General features: G+C 37.8%; 1 protein-coding gene across 1 annotated transcript in view; it reads right to left on the reverse strand.

The window, feature by feature from the left end:
• Cubn (cubilin) overlaps window positions 1-18,843 on the reverse strand; it is a 225,265-nt gene that overhangs the window by 46,092 nt on the left and 160,330 nt on the right. Inside the window, 7 exon segments of the mRNA XM_028870517.2 lie at window positions 3,970-4,157; window positions 5,288-5,513; window positions 6,079-6,200; window positions 7,900-8,049; window positions 10,396-10,602; window positions 11,876-12,047; window positions 18,454-18,635. Of these exon segments, the coding sequence (XP_028726350.1) occupies window positions 3,970-4,157; window positions 5,288-5,513; window positions 6,079-6,200; window positions 7,900-8,049; window positions 10,396-10,602; window positions 11,876-12,047; window positions 18,454-18,635 (1,247 nt within the window).

Genomic DNA, 18,843 nt, shown 5'->3' on the forward strand with positions numbered 1-18,843 from the left:
CACACAGCTGTGAATCAGTCCTACCTCTGTGCTGACCACTTGACCCTTTCCACGTGCTTATCAAAAAGTGAGATGGGAGGAGCCCACACTTTTGCCCTTTTCACCTCTTGATTATACCATTTCAGGAAGTAATTAAAGACTTGATTTTCTCCGTTCACTCTGGCTGGGTTTTTTTGTTTGTTTGTTTGGTTTTTGTTTTGTTTTAGCTGACTGCTTATTCTGATGTGCGGAAGGCGGGCTCTTTTTCTACTATTGCTTTGTAGTTTGACTCTACACCATCAGAGAAAATATTCTCTACAGTTTAGTTATTTGATTTACTAAGGTTTCGTTATTTTTATCTCAGTATGTGGTCTATCCTGGCATGTTACAAAGACATTGGAAATGTGTATGCTATTGCTGATGTGTGGTTTCTTTTACATCTGTCAGTTTTATCCTAATGCTTCTCAGTTTCCCAGCTCCCTTGCATCCTGGTGCATTGTCTAGCTGGTTGCCCTATGAGCTACTAAGAGCAGAGGGTTGAAATCTTAACCCAGCCAAAGGGCTATCTTTATAGTTCTACCAAGTTTTGCTTCTCGTGTTTCTGGTTCTATTGTTTCAAGAAAGAACATTGAGTCTCATTTCGTCTTTCTGGTAGACTGGCTGTTTATTCTCATGTAAGATGTCTCTTTTCTACAGCACTATTTTAAAGCTTTGGATTCCATTTTAGAAGATGTTAATATGGCCATTACAGCCTTTCTTAAAATTAATGTTTCCATGATTTATCATTTTATATCCTTTTCTTTCAACCTACCTATATGATTGGACTTGAAGTGAGTTTGTTTCGGTTTTAATTGGTGTAACAAAGTTATTTAAAACACACACACACACACACTGTGCCCCATTTTTTTATTTGGATTCCTTTTTCTTCTACTACTCCTGGATCCATTGTGTATTTTTTCTTGACTTTCTAGATATCCCATTTTTCATAGGCCTTCATATCCTTTCTTATAATTTTTATCATTCTAGGTGTTAAAATGTACATACATGATTACTCCAACATTCACACTGGGCCATTTTGAGGGGAGTGTGGAAATACAACCTCCACTTAGGTTCCTTTACAACTTTCCATTGTCAGATACCATTATAAGCTTTTGTTTAAATTACTAAACATAATTCATAAACATATAGAAGGGTATATTCTAACTGGATGCACACATTTCTGCTCATTTCCTGATCCCTTCTTCTTCATGCTCGGGGTTCCTGTCATACCATTCTATGTAGTTAGAGTAAGTTCCCTTAAACAATCTTTAATGGCAAGTACCTTATGGATGTTTTCTTTTAGCTTCCATTTGTATGGGAACTTATAATTCTCCCTTGTACATTAAGAGTAGTTTTCAAGATGCCAAATTTATTGTTGACAATTCTTTTATTTCAGTACTTCATATTATTGTTGACAATTCTTTTATTTCAGTACTTCATTATTTCTTTAACTACTGGCAGTTGAATTGTTGTCTTTCCTTGGTATGAGTGTTGGACATTTTGTTATTGTTCATGGGTCCCTAAGGCTCTGTTCATGTTTTTCTTTTTAGGTCTATTTTCTCTTTATTGTTCTACGGGGTGACTTCTGTTGTTCTGTCCTCACATTTACTGATTCTGCTCTCTGTCATTTCCACTTAACTATTGAGATTAAACAGTGCATTATTTCTCTGTATTTTTTAGTTCTATAATTTGCATTTAGTTCCTCATTGTAACTGCTATTTCTTTGCTGAGATTTTCTATAATTAATTTTGCTGTGACAATGTTTTAAAGCGAACTTGTCAGTGGTTCCTGAGGAATTTTTATGACAGCAGCATTGACATCCTTGTCACATATGCCCATCATCTGTTTCACCCCAGGGTTGACATAACTTGATTATTTTTCCTCACTCAAGTTGTAATAGTCTTTGTTTCTCTTATGACGGGTTCTTTCTTGTTGTGACATAAAATTTTATCTAATTGTGTTAGTAGGCCCTGAGTACTTATTTCAGTCTTTTATTTTAGAAGATTATCACCATGTTTATGTTCAGTATATAGCCTTGCATATATTTTTGGGCTCTATTTCTAATGGTGATTTGATTTTCTGAGTATCTGTAGCATAATTTTCTCCACCTTGGTTTTCATGGTACTTTTGGATGTTACTAGTATTGTCTTCCTTTTACTTCTTTGAGACAGGGTCTCATGTGGATCATGCTGTCCTTAAACTCCCTATGTAGCCAAGAATAAACTTGACACTCTGGTTGTCCTACCTCTACCTCTTGAATGCTAAGATTACAAGAGTGTAAAGCCATGCCTACTCTAGCTTTAGTTAGTGTTTCCCAAGGGTATAGAGAGTCCTTCACCTGATTTGGCTTCTGTGTATTTTTTCACCAAAGGAAAGGGTGGAGTAGGATTTCCCTATTAGTACCTTAGGGTCTTGGGGAGGAGAAACATCTCTAATTTTGAGAACAAAAGGAGATCTTTTGCATTTTTGACCATTCTGTCCACCTTCATTATTGTCTCTATGGCAAAGAAAAGAGTCTTTGACTTACAGACACCATGGACCTTCCTACTCCAGGTAGTTTGTTGTTACTGGGTCCCTTTACTCATTATTTCCATCTATACAGAAGCATCCTTTGGCAGAAACAAAAGTTTCCTAACACAGTTATTGCAGTTTTGTCAATGGAAAGTCTCACACTCAGTGAAATAGAGTGTTTCTTTCCTGACTTATTTTTGATATCATTGATACCATTTTCTTCTGGCACTGGGCTTGTATGACACTTTCAGAGGGACTTCCATTCTTTCCAGAGGAAGAATGATCCCACTCAGTTTCCCAGATTAACTTTTTCCCATTGAATAATTTATAGGACTTCATCTTATGAAAATAAATCTCTCTTATTTCATAGGAAAAAGCAATTAAGAGAAGTACATATTAATTCCATTTTATTATGTACATATTTTGTAAGTATTAGATTTTCATTTAAATAATACAAACAGATCAATGTGAAACAAAACATTTTGAGAGATGATATGAAATAATAACACTGGTTTCAAAAAAGGCATTTCCATTCCTTGGGTTATTTTTATATCCCCAAGTACTAGGTAGTTGTTATGCTATTATGTCATATTCTAATGTTTAATACAACCCTACCGAACTGGGAATCATTCCCTTCATTTTATAGTTAAGTAATTTGAAGCCAAAATATAAATTAAATCATAAAATACATGTGGGTGGTAAGTATGAAAGAAATGAATATATTTCTGGCTAATGGGACTTAGGTCAATGGGTCTTTCCACTAAAAGGCATAGTTTCACAGTGATACAATATGCAAGATGCAATATAGCAGAGCTAAAGTGAATTTATAATTCAGTTATGGTCGTCATGTCAATGGGAAGTGAAAAGCAATGCCATGTGAGCAGCAAAGCTGCTTTAGAGGAAAGCTGCCTCTCTAACTTCCCATTCACAATCTTTTTATTCAGGTCTCTCATGGTTGTTTCACCTTATGGACTCTTAATGTCTAGAACAGAGGTTGTCATTGGCTACTTCAGTCTCCTGTAATTTTTATAGCTGGTATTAAATTTTCCTTGTGATGAGACCTTAAGCTGTTTATACTGTCCTTTCTTTTAGGAAAGAAAGACAAAAATAGGAGGAGAGAGGGAGAGAAGAAAGGAAGGAAGGAATGAGGGAGGCAAAAATGAAAGAGGAAAGGAAAAACCACCCATCAATGCTCATGACAATTTAAGATCAGAGAAAAATCTTAATTTAGTCACTCTGCCCAGACCAGAAGTTGGAAGACATAAAAGAGATGTACTTGGTGGTTCAAATCTTATCTTCTAACAATTGAGGTTTCTTGCTTTCACATCTAAACAATTCAAGCAATAAAAAAGCACTATTTTCACCTTGAGAAACGCTGAGTTTTCTATAGCCAAAATGCTTACATTCACAAAAACAGTTAAACAAAACAAATGCACCAACCTTCACAAAGCTGTTCAGACACTGGCTGTCACTGCTGGGGATTCGGAAATTGCTGTCAAAGCTAATCTCCCAGTGTTTACTGTCATGCGTGATGGCTGTCCAGGAGCACCTGCTGTTCTGGGGGAAGGTCTGAGGCCAATGGGGAGATTTGATGGTACCATTATCTGAATGAAAAGTTCCACCACAACCTGGAAATTTACCATTAAAAAAAAATCAATCTTCAAGATAAAATATCAAATTTAGAAACCAAAGATGGCTAGAGAATATTTCTAAATGTGAAATCATAACTCATCTTTTCTTGTGTCTGACTCATCTTTGGGGCAGGGCCTAAGCAGGAGCCCATAGATGCAAAGGGCTTTAAATGGAGACCTGTAACTGCTTTGGTTCACCCCACAATCCAGTTCAGGTCACTTGATCTGGGTCTTGCAGACTGTAGGAGATAGACTCCCATTCTGTCTCCAAAGAAGTCATCTTTTCTACTTTCCTTGAGACTGTGTAGTAGGTAGATAGCCAGGCCACACTCACTAATAGATGTGAATACAGCTGTATTATCCCTTGTAATTTTAGTCTACTGCAGTGAACTAGAGAAAATGGTTGGAACTGGGGAAAGTCCTCCCACAAGTAACCTGGCTCATTCATATTGAAATTGATTGATTGTTCTGAATAAATCATAGGAATATGAAGAAAGAAAATCTAGAATTATTTTCATGACTTTAAAACACATACCTATGATAAACAAAGAAAAGTATGAATTCAGAACAGAGTGAAGTTAAATAAAAGGACATTGCCTGAACCTTCAGCTTCTGAGCCAGTAGTTAGTTCATCTGTAACTCCCTGATGACTTCAGGAGCAAGCTAATGGTTTAATGGGGAGCTGGAATCATTCTATAGAGACCTTCATGTTAACAAACTCTGCTACAAAGAACTGTTCTGTGATAGTTAGGATTTACTAAAATCCTGACTGTCTAACACAAATATTTATATTTTCTGAGAATTTTCACAAGATTTATATTTTATAGGAGGTACAATGCTACTTTTAAAAATCAATTCCATTACCTTTTGATTCAGTGTCCATAGCAGCCCACCCTCAAATAAAAATTAAAAAAAAAAAAAAAAAAAAAAAAAAAAAAAAAAAAAAAAGAATAGTTCTTATAAAAAAAATAAAAATAAATTCATTATATTGATTAGAATTCAGATAGTAGAACCTCACCCCCTATACAGTAGTAAGGAATGACTATACTTTAAATTAGGTAAGAAAAATGTGTCACTGAAAAAATGAATGGTAAGTATAGAATAGTTGTTTCGTTTGTTTGTTTTACCTATAGTGCTTGTGTCCCATGTAGCATAAAATCCACGACTTTGTCCTTGATGGTCTGTGCTAAAAGTCACCACAAGCTTGTTAGAACCAGACTGTACTGGTCCAGGGACTGACCACCCGCAGTACCGTCCTATGATGGGTGATTCAGGGTAGCCACCATTCCTGACAGTAACCGAGTCTGAAGTGCAAGTTGGATGCATCTCAAGATGAAAGTCAGTAAATGTGAGCTACAGAAGAGAAAAGACACCATGAGCCATCCTGAGCTGTAAAGGAGTTCATCCACCAGCAGGTAGACAAGGTTCCTATGGATATTTTCATTTTGTCATAATTCACATAGCTTTGTATTTCTGATTCTTCAGTTATTCTCTCCTCTCCACTCTGTTTCCCTTGTTAAAAGTGCTCTTGTGAATTTAGAAAGAGTGTATTTTTTCAGTGAAGTAGAGTCATTTTGGAGTACCCCAGCAACCTGTTAGGCTAGAATGACAGCTCATGTCAATACTGAATTCACCTCTTTTCTGGAGGCTCAGTTAGCTTCTACATACACCTTCTCCTAATTTGAGAAAAGATAATGGTCTTCACTAATCGTAGACTGGTAGATAACAATATCTGTACTCTAAACAAAGAATTTTACAGAAAATTTTATCTGATTAAAAAAGCAAAACCTACAGTAATCACTTATTTACACACACACACACACACACACACACACACACACACACACACACACACACAACATGGACACACACACACACACCATTTTCATGATCCAGTAACCCAGCTGTAAGAACTCACAGTGATGATGTGCCCTTCTGGGGCTTCCAACAGCCATGAACAGTGGGTCCATCTACCATAAACATTTGGATAGTTAGGACTTGAGATCACTCCACTCTCACCGGTCTGTATTCCACCACAATCTGAAATTAGATTTGTAAACCTCTAAATAAAAGAAAAGAAAATACCCACAGAGCTGAAACAATACTTAATGACAGCCATTATACTTTCTGGTAAAAAATATAATCAGCCAATCAATCAATCAATCAATCAATCAATCAAGAAATAAAAACTTGAACAAGATCAAAGTTAAGGTGAAAGAATAGAAATGAATGAATTGAATCCCAAATAGTGTGCACCAAACAGAATTCCATAGTACAGACAGCTTCAACTGAGCAGAAAATAGGAGGTTCACAGTAAATGGAGAGTAGCTAGCCATAGGATATAGCTAACAATGTACTATAGACAAATGGAAAGACATTACCTTTCCTGAGAACACCAGACCATGGATATATAGGTAAACCTGAAGAAATGATTTGCCCTATAATCAACTATTACATCATCACAAGTACTTAGGTTTCAAAGAACAGATTATTGGAGCAGGTTGAAAAGACGATACAGGTCTATAACATCCTATGATCTGCTTCTTTGTCTGATTCTCCTTTCAATGGGATAAAAAATAACCAATGGATGAAATGTTTTCACAAGTAGATTATGTTTGGGCTTATTCCCTCCTTTAACCACACATTTGGTTGTTGTGGAATAATCTTTTTTGTACACTGTGAAGATGTGTTTTTGCCAAGGCACCTTCTGATTACTTTAATGAAGAGCTGAATGCCCATTAGCTAGGCAGAAAGAGGTTAGGTGTGACTTCTGAGGACAGAGAGCTCTGGGAAGAAGAAAGGGGAAGTCACCAGCCAGATGTTGAGGGAGCGGTATGAGCAGTACAGAGTAAAGGTAAACGAGCAGTGTATTTAATAGTAAGTCTTTGTGTCCTTTTTTTTTTTTTTTTTTTTTTTTTTTGAGCTGGCAGCCCAAAGAAAAAATCATCTATATTTGGTTATAACACAAAGAATAGTATATAAAACTATAGCAGAACATATGTTGATTCACAGTCAAACTCAACAGAAGGAAAAGTGGGATTATAAAATCTGTCAGCAAAAAGTAGACTCAAACACAGAGGCGCAGGGCCAAACAGAAAGTGTGGCAGACTGAGAGGGTCATTGTGGAGACATGGACTTACGGTGGGAATAAAGGTTTTGGAGACAAGGCAGGAAAAGAAAATATGAGTTTAGACTTTCACAAAGGGAAACACTGCCACAAATGTAAAAGGATTGCCATGTTAGTGAAAGGAAGCAGAAAAAAAAAAAAAAAACCTGGAACCAGGGCAAGCAGTTTTGTTGCCCACCTTGGATTAAATTTCTACATTATAACCTCTGAATGTCACACATGCAGGTCTAACATTATTAGAAATATGCAGTAATCTGAATAAAATATAAACTGTGACCAAGTAGGATTTATCCTGAAATGTAAGAATGGTTCACAATAGAAAACATCTTGATGTAAATTGGGGACCAAGCTAGGGGGCCAAACCAAACCACAGAAACAAAACAAAAAGACGATAGTTTGAAGAAGACACAGTTGTCTACACAGAGGAACAAAGACAATCAAAGTATTAAAGCCATAAGACTATAGTAAGGTCTCTGGAATAAAAGTAATATATAAAAACCATAAAACTCTTCTTGGCATCAGTAACAACTAGTTAAAATTTTAACCTGAAAAATTTCACTGAAATTATCAATGAAACTATTATATAATAAAATATAAATCTTTTAGGCTTACCTGTAAAGGAGTACTCTACATTGAATCCAGTATGTTCTACACGCTCGTTGGTGACAAAGTGTATCCACACCTGGGGGTAGGGGATAACCAAGGGTACTGCTGGTGCTGACAAGCTGCAGAACTTCTCTATCAGGGGCCCATCAGCATCACCTGATCAAAATAGTATGCCACGTGACATTATTTGCAGGGTTTTGGACAAACATCTTTAATTCATAGGAATAACAATTAATGAATAAAAACAACAAAGAGTGCTCCTTGATTCATTTCAATCCTGGTACAGTAGCAGACATTTCAAAAGAAATCCTCTATTATCTTTGTCAGTTACACACAAAAGAGTTCTCTGACACACTGAGTGTGAGACTGCCTTTACTATTGGTGCCAATTTATTCCAATTTATGTCTTCAAAATCACTTTCACACATCTAAGTAGAAATGCAATCAACTTAATACCCCTTTTAGCTGTGTGCTTTGTAAGGGAGGAAGAAATGTCAATAGTGATAACAAATACACTCTTAGGATAGAGACAATGATTGCCAAAACTTCTCAAGACTCTTCACTGCATTTGATCTTCTAAAATGAACAGAATATTCAGCACTCAGGCCAAGAACTGTCAGGGTTGAGTTGAACAAGTTTCATGAAGATTCCTTTTCACAGAAATTTGATTAACATTCACAGAGTACCTGGAAAGTGCACATTTATCTGCTCCCTATGTATTCTGTCAGATGAACACTGCTGACCTTATAAATCAATGAAATAGAGTATTTCTACTGTCTGTAAATCAGGGGGAATAAAGAGAAGATTGAATTTCACTGACTGAAATTGAATATAGAGCTGTTCTGCTTTATTCTATGAATGGCTTGGCAACACATAGAGGTAGTAAGTGTTTATCAGCATTTCATGGAAAGCATTCTCAACAGCCTCTTCCATGTTTATACTCATGTGCCTCAGAGAGCTGGGATGATTCTCTCTTGCAAAAATCCCTGGTCTGCAACCCAAGTTTATATCAAAACCCTCATTAAAAACTCTGTGTTCCGTGTTCTCAAAGGAGGCCATCAGTGACTGGGCAGGTCTTCTCAATTTTGGCCTTGGTGCAGGGCAGCTATGATGTGTCTCAGCACTACATTATTTTATTTAAGACTGGATAGAAATTATCTTTAAAAGTATAGAGATGGAACACATTCATTAACCCATTAGCTTTCTTAAATTTTACTTTATATGTGTCAAATTACTACACAGCCTGAAAACAACACTACACTATTATAACCACTCCATATGATAACATTATTTTCTGCACAGACACAACTGATTCTTACTTGCTGTTTAATATCATTTGTGTAGCCATATTAAGATTGTTACTCATCTCTGTAATTTCCCCTATTTCTCTACCACCCAAAGGTTTATGAGAGACCTTTGCAGAAGAACTTCCTCCCCTAAAATAAAGGGTGTTAACACATGACAATAATAACATAATATGTAATATAATGTATTATGTAATATATACCTTATATTATATTATACTCTATACTATAATATAAGGTAGATACCACTGATTATTAAAGTTGTCAGCTTCCTTTTCTTTAACACTGGGGATTAAGAACACAACCTTGCGCCGGGTGGTGGTGGCGCACACCTTTAATCCCAGCACTCGGGAGGCAGAGCCAGGCGGATCTCTGTGAGTTTGAGGCCAACCTGGGCTATCAGGTGAGTTCCAGGGAAGGCGCAAAGCTACACAGAGAAACCCTGTCTCGAAAAACCAAAAAAAAAAAAAAAAAAGAAGAAGAAGAACACAACCAACATTTGACAGTATAGAGCAATAGAGCACCTCTAATATTATTTTTTCCCCGGTCTACTTATTTTCTCACTGGGAAGCAAGCGTCAGTGTACCAAGGGAAACAACCTCGTTAGATCATCCATGCCTGAACTCTAAGAAGGAACTGGAATCCTTCCATGAACACAAAGTTTAAAAAAAAAAGTCTTGAGAAGTATGGTTCATTAGATATGCCTTGATCCTTTTCTATCATGAAAAAAATGAACGATGACTTTCAGGATAATTTCCCAAATAGCTCCCATGTGCTGCTCCACATTGGTACAGTGTGGAAGGTTTTTAAACTTCTAGAGACTTAAAAGACAAAAGAATTGAACAACCTCCTTGTGAGTCCTGCAAGTTCAGGGAACTAATGAGTGTCAGGTCACACTAAGCTTAGTTTCTGAGGCCAGTGGTGCACACTGATAGGACAGAGATTGGCTGGAACCTGACTTGGGTGAGCCTCCCATACAGGAAACCTGAGAGAGAAACTCTCCTTGCTAAGGACCCACTTCCCTCACGGTTCTTAGGTCACATTTGCTATCTGGGAACATGGGATTTCAGCTTTGTGTTGACAAAGCTTCTTTGTAACTTGTGCCCTGAGATAGAAGCCATTTGAACTACTGCTGTTGTCTCCAGGACTGAGAAGAATAAGCAGATAAATTAGAGAGCACATTCTTTGATGGAACTCACCCACTCGAAACTCAAGGACATCAAACACACAGTCTTGATGACTTTCAAGGGAAAATGCTATAAAATGGATATTAATGGATGAATTTTCCCGATTTGGATTACTGACAGTCCATTCACAGTCTAGGTTTCTTGCATAATCACGGATTCCATTATAGCCAGGAGAAGTAAAGTTTCCACCAGAGACACTTGAAAGAGGTCCACCACACACTAAGGCAACAAAAGGCACAGAGAGAGTAATGAGATCCATGTTGTAACAGACGAGTCCAACAATCAAGACACAATGAGTAAAATAATAAACATCAATTTGCTCTTCTAGATGTAGTCAGGTTTGTAGACAAAGGATATGCAAACTATAGAAGGAATGCCTATAGGTTCATGAATGCCTATGGGTTCATGAGTGTCTATGGGTTCATGAATGCCTGTGGGTTCATGAATGCCTATGGGTTCATGAATGCCTATGGGTTCAACAAAGTTCCTTTATTTCCCTTCTGGAATGGAGAAGATGGCTGTGGCTTGGCCATGTATCAACACCTCCAAGTTTAGATATTTTATTCATTCAATATTTAATTTAGAGAAATAAACAAATCACTGGAAGGTCCTAGTGGCTTTTGATAAACAATTTTCTATTTGATCCAATAATTTATTTGAATTAAATAGAATATAACACTAGAGTGCCAACAAACCTACTCTTTTTTTATATGGTAATGAATGTATCTTAAACCAATCAAACAAATCAAACAATTTTTGTTTTTGTTTTTCAAGACAGGGTTTCTCCGTGTAGTTTTGGTGCCTGTCCTGGATCTCACTCTGCAGACCAGGCTGGCCTCAAACTCACAGAGATCCGCCTGGCTCTGCCTCCTGAGTGCTGGGATTAAAGGCATGCACCACCACCGCTGGGAAAATTAAATAATTTTTAAAGATGTATTTAGTTCCATTCTTCCTAAAATACAAAACCCTTGGATAATGGTAGCAGACCTAAAAGTAAAATGATATTTATAATCCAGGCCACATGTTGCTTAATTTTGGGATAATCTATATTAAATGTAACTGGGTTATTATTTTCACTGAACATACCCATATAAGTAAATGAATAAAAAACAATAACATGTATTCAGTTGTCTGAGAAATTAATTACTCTGTGGTCCTAAGCTACCTAGGAAGTAAGTGTTTTCTTGAATATAAAATAATGTGTCAGAGACTGTGGGTTCAGATTCAATCCTAGTATTACAAGGAATCATGCTAGAAAGTAATCTAATAAAATTTTGTTATAAAAAAATCAAAATACAACATTTTTTCTGAAACCACAATGGTTGATCCCCCATCCTCCCAAGAAGATATTCTGTTTGTTCATATATATTGCTCTTGTGTTGAAGATCCCAGGTATACTTTTGATCACTGCAGAGAAAACAGAAGACTTGGCTGTTTGGGGCAGTGAGTGAGTCTGACCAAGAGGAGATACATTCGCAGCATCCTACATCACCTGCATCTTCACTGGAGGTGTAGGAAGCAGTGAAGCCTCCATACGGCCGGGATCCATCGGTGAAAAATATGACCTTCATTGTGTTTCCAGTGGATTTGAACTCATTGGTTACGTTCACACGGCTGCACAGTTTCTCTAGTTGGGGTGAATTACTTCTAATGCCATTGAACACCTGTTAGAAAAATAGGTTGACTTGTAGCTGTGCTGCTCACTTCACTGACTATCCCCCAGGAGATGACCATCTGAGCCCTGAATTGTGCCCTTCTAAAGAAAGCACAGTCAACACTACAGAAACCTACCCCAGGAATATAGACCACTAAGCCATGCCAAGCATATTTTTGGCCTTAGGGTCATGTCAAGAAAATGAAAGATTTGTAAAAGTCCTCCTCCCATGGGTCACAGATGAGAGGTTTCTCTGCACTTGGCAAGTGGAGACCCTGCTCTACATGGGAAGTAAATGTGCCACTATGCTTTCTTTATAGTCACAGAGTTTACTGATATGCAGTTTTCTTAATCATGCCTTGGACACTTTTAACATACTAACTTAAATGTTAGCCTTAGATGATTTCAAGTGTATAACCATTCATCTACTCCAAATACCTTGGAAAGTACTTTGCAATGATTTTTCTTTATTGCTTTTAATTAAATGTACTTATGCATATCTGGGTGTGATTATGTGCATGTGAGTGCAGGTGCTTGCAATAGATTTGCCTGGAGCTGGAGCCACAGGCAGTTGTGACTGCCCAAAGTGTGTGCTGGAAACCGAACTCCAGTCCTCTGCAAGAGTAATACATGTTCTTAACCACTGAGCCAATTCTCCTGTGGCCCTTAAAAATCAATTAAAAAAATAAAGCTTTCTTAATTATTATGGATTCAAAGTTCCTATATTCTTAGTCATTTGACTTAACTTTTTTCAGTTTTTATTTTTGAGATTCTAATATAACAACCAATTAGTGTGTTCTTACTTATTGACTTTTAAAAACTGTATTTTTACTGGTATCAAAATACAATTAATAGATTTAGTTCCAACTGGTAAAGTATGACTGCTTCTGCACAAAGTCTTGTGAATGCTTTTCAGAATTCAGAGACGTTTCTAAAGAAATAAATAGAAATTTACTTGGTGATTGATATTCCTACTCTTTAAAAGGATTTGAATGGCTCACAATTGAAACATCAGCCTAAAAGCTTTGAGGAAGCAGGCCATGTTCTACTCCAAGGGATGCAAGCTTTTCCAGTTACTGTAATTAATGACTGAACTTAGCTCTTGGGTGTTTTCTGGTTTAAAATGCCTTCCAGCTAGAGGACCAGAGGAAGTGTTTCCATCATCTCTTGTGCAGATACAGAGCCAGACTCTGCTAATGGCCTACTCTGATTATCTTATCTGATCATTACCATGCCTCTCCCTCTCAGGCCTGTACTAGGACTGCATTTTTCCAGATGCAGACAGTAGAGTACAGAGACTTGTACTTTATTAAAATTCTAAGAACTAGGAATATTTGAATTTGGATTCAAATTCCAATATCAAACCACAAAGCAAAGCAACAAAAGACAATACATATTTCATGCTACTATGAACAGGAATAGGTCATGCATTCTCAGAATGGAAAGAACTTATCACCAACTACAAGGTTGATAGGATATGTTGTAAGCAATGATCAAAGGTCTTTGTTGCCTCTTTATGTATCTGACCCCAGCACAGAACTGGAATGACTAGAACATGTGCAGTCACCCAGCTAGTAAATGGACTTCTTTCTCCATTCAGAAGCAACCGACTGTGAGCTCCCGTCCTGTCCTCTAACATCTTTTGTAGTCAGAAACTACAAGCCTCAGAAGACTCAAGGCAGGAGCAGGCACATGACAGTCCAGACAAGGTATGAGCTGCTGTGAGCAGGAACGAAATTGGACATTTGTCTCACGACCCCGCACACTGTGTGGCGCAGCCTTTCATTTCCTGCGTCTGAGTCATCGGATTTGTTGCTGGATTTGGGGGAGTTTCAAGTTCAGTCCGGCTGGGTGTGGTGCTCAACAAGCAGCAGGATGCTTAAAACTCCCCACGCCACTTGCAGATCTTAAGTTTTCTTTCCTTCTTTTCGGGTAAGCGTTCAAGCACACAGAGGGTGGAAAAAAGCAATCAAACACTTGTTTAGAATAAAAGGGATAGATAAAGTAAACACCAACACACAAACATGTTCTAAAGAAACGGTATTTGGACATTCTCCTACAGAAATGAATTCCCAAAGTGATTCCTTGATGGCGTTTCATCCTCCCTGTGAGGAAAGATCTGAAGCTGTGATATTTGCAGATCACTAATTACAGGTCAAGATCTGTATTAGTTACTTTCATAAGGTCCAATTACCAGATTCAAGCACATGTGCAGAGCTGCCAATCAGCTTTTGCACACTTTTTTAAAATATGAATGAAGATCAACCAGGGCTCTGGGGAAACATCTAATATGAAATGCAGAGACCAATATAAATAGAGATAGAATCTGAAGGAAACAATATGAAACTTCATAGAAGTAATATGGAACTTCAAATTATGATTCTACAATAGTTTAATATGTGCATTCAAATGATTATGGTACAACAGGAATCGTATAAGTCTACAAAAGTTATCATCCACACTTGTGTCCTTAGGGAGTTACAAGAGCATATGTCTCACCAAAAAAACAGGAAACTGACTAAGAAAGGAAATGTACATCCTCATGAAGCCAGGTGGCCAGTCCAGAGGGAATGAAGAGGCCACAAACATGATGGTGCAGGGAAATCCCAAAACAACAGCTCCCATCAGGCTTGCTGTGGATGGACAAGGATTTGCAGAAGGATACTGGTGCTAAAAATAGACATGTATGCCTCTTTGGTGGAAGATGTGTAGAACAATTAGTGACATCCATAAAATGTAAAAATAGTACAGCTGTTGTTACTGTCATTTGAAAAAACAAAAGAAAATGTGGCCACAGCTTATTGCCTGACTTAACTAGAATGCAGTTTCCATAATCACCTAGGTTTAACACCAAAGGGCCATTACCATGGAAATGTTGACATGTGTGTTTTGTAGGGAAGTTGGCAGAATATGGGAATTGTGTGTTCTCTATGTGCACATCTCATGGGAGGGAGATAAATCCTCAGTTTCTATAGCAGGATATGGGTAGATGATACCCAAGACCAACAGAAGAGGTGCAGAATAAGAATATTAGCTCGATACAATGGCATAAATGCTACAAGAAACAGCTGGAATCCAGAGGAGTAAATACATCTGGCTTCAATGATTAGGAGTGGAGAGGTCACAAGTAAGGTCTAGTTTTGCAATTTGTGACCACTAGTATCAATTTTATTTTATTATTTGAGTTCTAAAACTGTGACTCATTTTATCTTTCCTGTAGGTCAATGTACAATCTGTGGTGGTAAAATTCCTAATAATCATTAGATTCAACATGGTTTAAATCATAGACATAATTTCAAAGGGCAAAAAAAATCTCAGTTAGCATTATTTATGAAAATTTTACTGATATGTGGAATGTAAAAATTAGGTATTTTTGTTTTCTTTTAAGATTCTTTTCACTAAACATCTATTATATTTAATCAGAAAACATCTTAAATTAGTTTTCAAGGGAATTTATATTGCTTAGTTAAAACTACTTAAAATTATGCAGGAGCCAAAAAGACATACAATACATAAAAATATGGTACACTGGGAACGTTTAATCTTTTTTTCTCCTTGTGTTTGTCTACATATCCATGCAATAAGTAATAGGTGTTTCTTTATAACTAACACCTAACACCTTGGAGTCACAAAATGGCTGCGTATAAAGGTGTCTGCCACCAAACCTAACCTTCACACGAGTGCTGTAGCATGTTCACATCCATAAATACACATGCACAGTAGAGATATAAATATAATTTAATTTAAAAATTAACAATCTTAATGTAGGGATGTAATTCAGTTACTTAGCATGCACAAGTCCTGGGTTCAGTCTCCAGCACCCCATAAACAAGATGTGTGGTGCATACCAGAAATTATAGCAGTCTGGAAGTGAAGCTGGAGGATCAGAAGTTCAAGGCCATTCCCTGCTACATACTGAGTTCTAAGCTAGCCTGGGCTACTTGACACCCTGTCTCAAACAAACTAACTAACTAACTAACTAACTAACTAACTAACTAACAAAAAAAAAAAAAAAAGAATGAAAAAGTAAGAGGAGTGAGAGAGAAAGAAAAGGGAAAACAAAAACATAACGCAGCATTTCCTGCCTGTCAAACATAAGGAGAACACACTGGTTCCATACCTAGTATCTGGGAAAATCATTTTTTAGATATTGGAACTGAGACAATAATCTGAAGGTTAAATGCAGCAATTTTGGGGTCATAGGGAGTGATGAGGGGATGTCACGGGAGGCTTGATCTTGGAATTTACTAATCAGCAGCAAAAGGCTAAACAGAAAACAAAAATGCTTCTTCATTTTCTTAAGCCAACAATGTTATTTCTGTAATTCATTCATCAAACCTTTATCTCCATGGCATGTATCGGCCCCTGGGGATTCACTGGAGGAAACTGAGTCCTGGCCCTCAGAGAGCTGACGTGAAGTGCTATGAAACAGCACAGGGGAGCCCGGGGAGGGTGGGGCTTGCTTCCTGAGTCTTAGTGTGGTGGTGTGCGTTAGCCACTAGAGCAGAGATCCAAACAAGCGAAAAGATAACCTGACAGCATCTTGGGAGGAACAATCTAGACAGAGGCCATAATCACCCATTAAAGCCTGATATTGGAGCCTGTTTATCAAAAGCCCATCCCACCCCCAACCCCAACCCCGGGTACCTGCCCCGCGGAGGTTTTTCCTAGAGCCCAGAAAAGAAGTGTACAAATGGCTAGGATTCTGATCTATATCAATTGAATCTGCTCTTTCAGTCCATTCACTTTATTGTTTTAAGTTAATTTCCCCTAAATCTACGGCTTCTTTTTTGCCCATACATTACTCTGCTGTTCTCTCTTTGTTCTTAGTTCTCCCCCCTAGTCTCTGAGGTTTCCAGTCTTTATACACATACAGTCAGCAATTCTCTGGCCCAAGCAAGGTCACGAGGCTTGAATTCTCTCAGGGTCATAAAAGCAGATAAGAGTTTACACTAGGTAGTGACTGTCAGGCTTTCTTTATGGCTCAAAGAGGGGTGATGTGTAAAAGCCTCAGTGAACTCTTAAAAGGAGCAGGCTCAAATGAGAGGGAGAAGACCTTAAATCAATTAGGGAAATCTAAGAAGGGAAAAGGGAATCTGCGTGTAATACTGCATTCCTAAATGTGGTTAGATTACTAATATGCTGATTAGTAAACCAAGGTGAAAGGAAAAGGAGTTAAGAATTTGCTAGTGTGAGGTTAGCTTGGGGTAACACCTGCCTATCTCTGTAGGCAGGGTGAGCCCAGGGCACTCTTGTTCCCTATCTCTCTAAAGACTGTGAATCAACAAATTCAGACATGTTGTAATTCTATGTCTGTGGGTATCTGAGAATGTCTCAAATGAGATACTTTTGCCTGGACACTTCACACTGACCAAATGCCTGCCAATGAAGATAATTGCAAGAAGGCAGACCTCTAAGTTTATATTGGAGAAAATAACAAAGACCTGGTTGTGGGAAACAGGTATTGGCTGTGTGACTTTTTTCATACATGTTCTCCAAATAACCCAACTGTATAGGGGAAGTTGTGCCCAATAAATGATCGATCACATTGTTAGAAACTCTTAGAAAGAGAATCAATTGGGAAAGCTACAATAGCACACAGGAAATTCACTGTGGGAAACAGCTAATACATTCAAAAGCCAATGTCACCAAGACTCCTTGGTGGATCTCTGACTTTGAGGCTAGTCTAGTCTACAGAGCAAATCCCAGGACAGCCAGGATTACTCAACAAAATCCTATCTTGAAAAAACAAAACAAAACAAAACAAAAAGGCTGAAGAAGGGAGCAGGATGGGTAGAGAAATAGACTAACGCTAATTCCATTTGGTAGTCTATTAGTCTATGCATTGCTATATCAATAAGTACATATATGTATGCATATAAATATGTATGTCACACACAGTCAACACACACTTCCCAGTCAACAACATATTTGTTATTCATACTCTTGGGTCTCATTTGCTTTTTTCAGCTGAGGGAAGCTAACAATGCTGAGGGCATGCCTCTCACATTTGAAGTTTCGACAGGGCGGGCTTTCTACCCAGGGTCTCTCAATGCCTCTGGCAGAGAATGAGGTTATGTAGGACCATTCATCTGCTTAAGTCTCGCTGGTACTTGTGCTGAGACCGATGAAATTTGCCTTCGTACTTAGCTGTGATCTGCTTGTTCTCTTTTGTCGTATGTAATGATGGTTTGCCCTGAAAATTCATCCACCATGTAACCTTTGTGCATGAGGTGACAGAAAATAGTCTCTGAAAGCAGTTTGTGGTGACTTTGCTCTATCTAAACTACTCAGAATTTGTCTGAAAAGTAGTTGCGTAGGTGGAGATGGCTTGTTTGAGTTTTCATATTATCACTTCCGGTGAATGCATTCCACACACAATGGAACCTAGTGGCCAGCCTGCGGAGGACACTTACTATGAGGTGCTCATTGTCGCAGGATGGATGGTTGCTCAGCCTCAAGTTGGTAAAGGTTAGGATGATTCTCCTGCTTTCTGGTACAGTGATTGTCCACTCACAGATCCAGGCATGAGAATTTGGGTTTGGGTAGTTGGGAGAAGTAAATGTTCCAGTAGGGTCGTGTAAATTCCCACCACACACTGAAAGAGAGGAAAACAATGAATCAAAATATCTCTTTTCACAAGGAACACTTTTAAAATTAGTTCTTAATGACCTATCTGAACAAAATTACTGGCAATATTTTTTTCCACATGTATGAGAATGCTCATCTGTATTCACTTCATGACATCTTGTATTTACATCTGTATTCAGTTCTTGTCTCTGTCAATACTGAATGTTTTCTTACAT

This window comes from Peromyscus leucopus, chromosome 5 (assembly GCF_004664715.2).
Source record: "Peromyscus leucopus breed LL Stock chromosome 5, UCI_PerLeu_2.1, whole genome shotgun sequence".
Lineage (NCBI taxonomy): Eukaryota > Metazoa > Chordata > Mammalia > Rodentia > Cricetidae > Peromyscus > Peromyscus leucopus.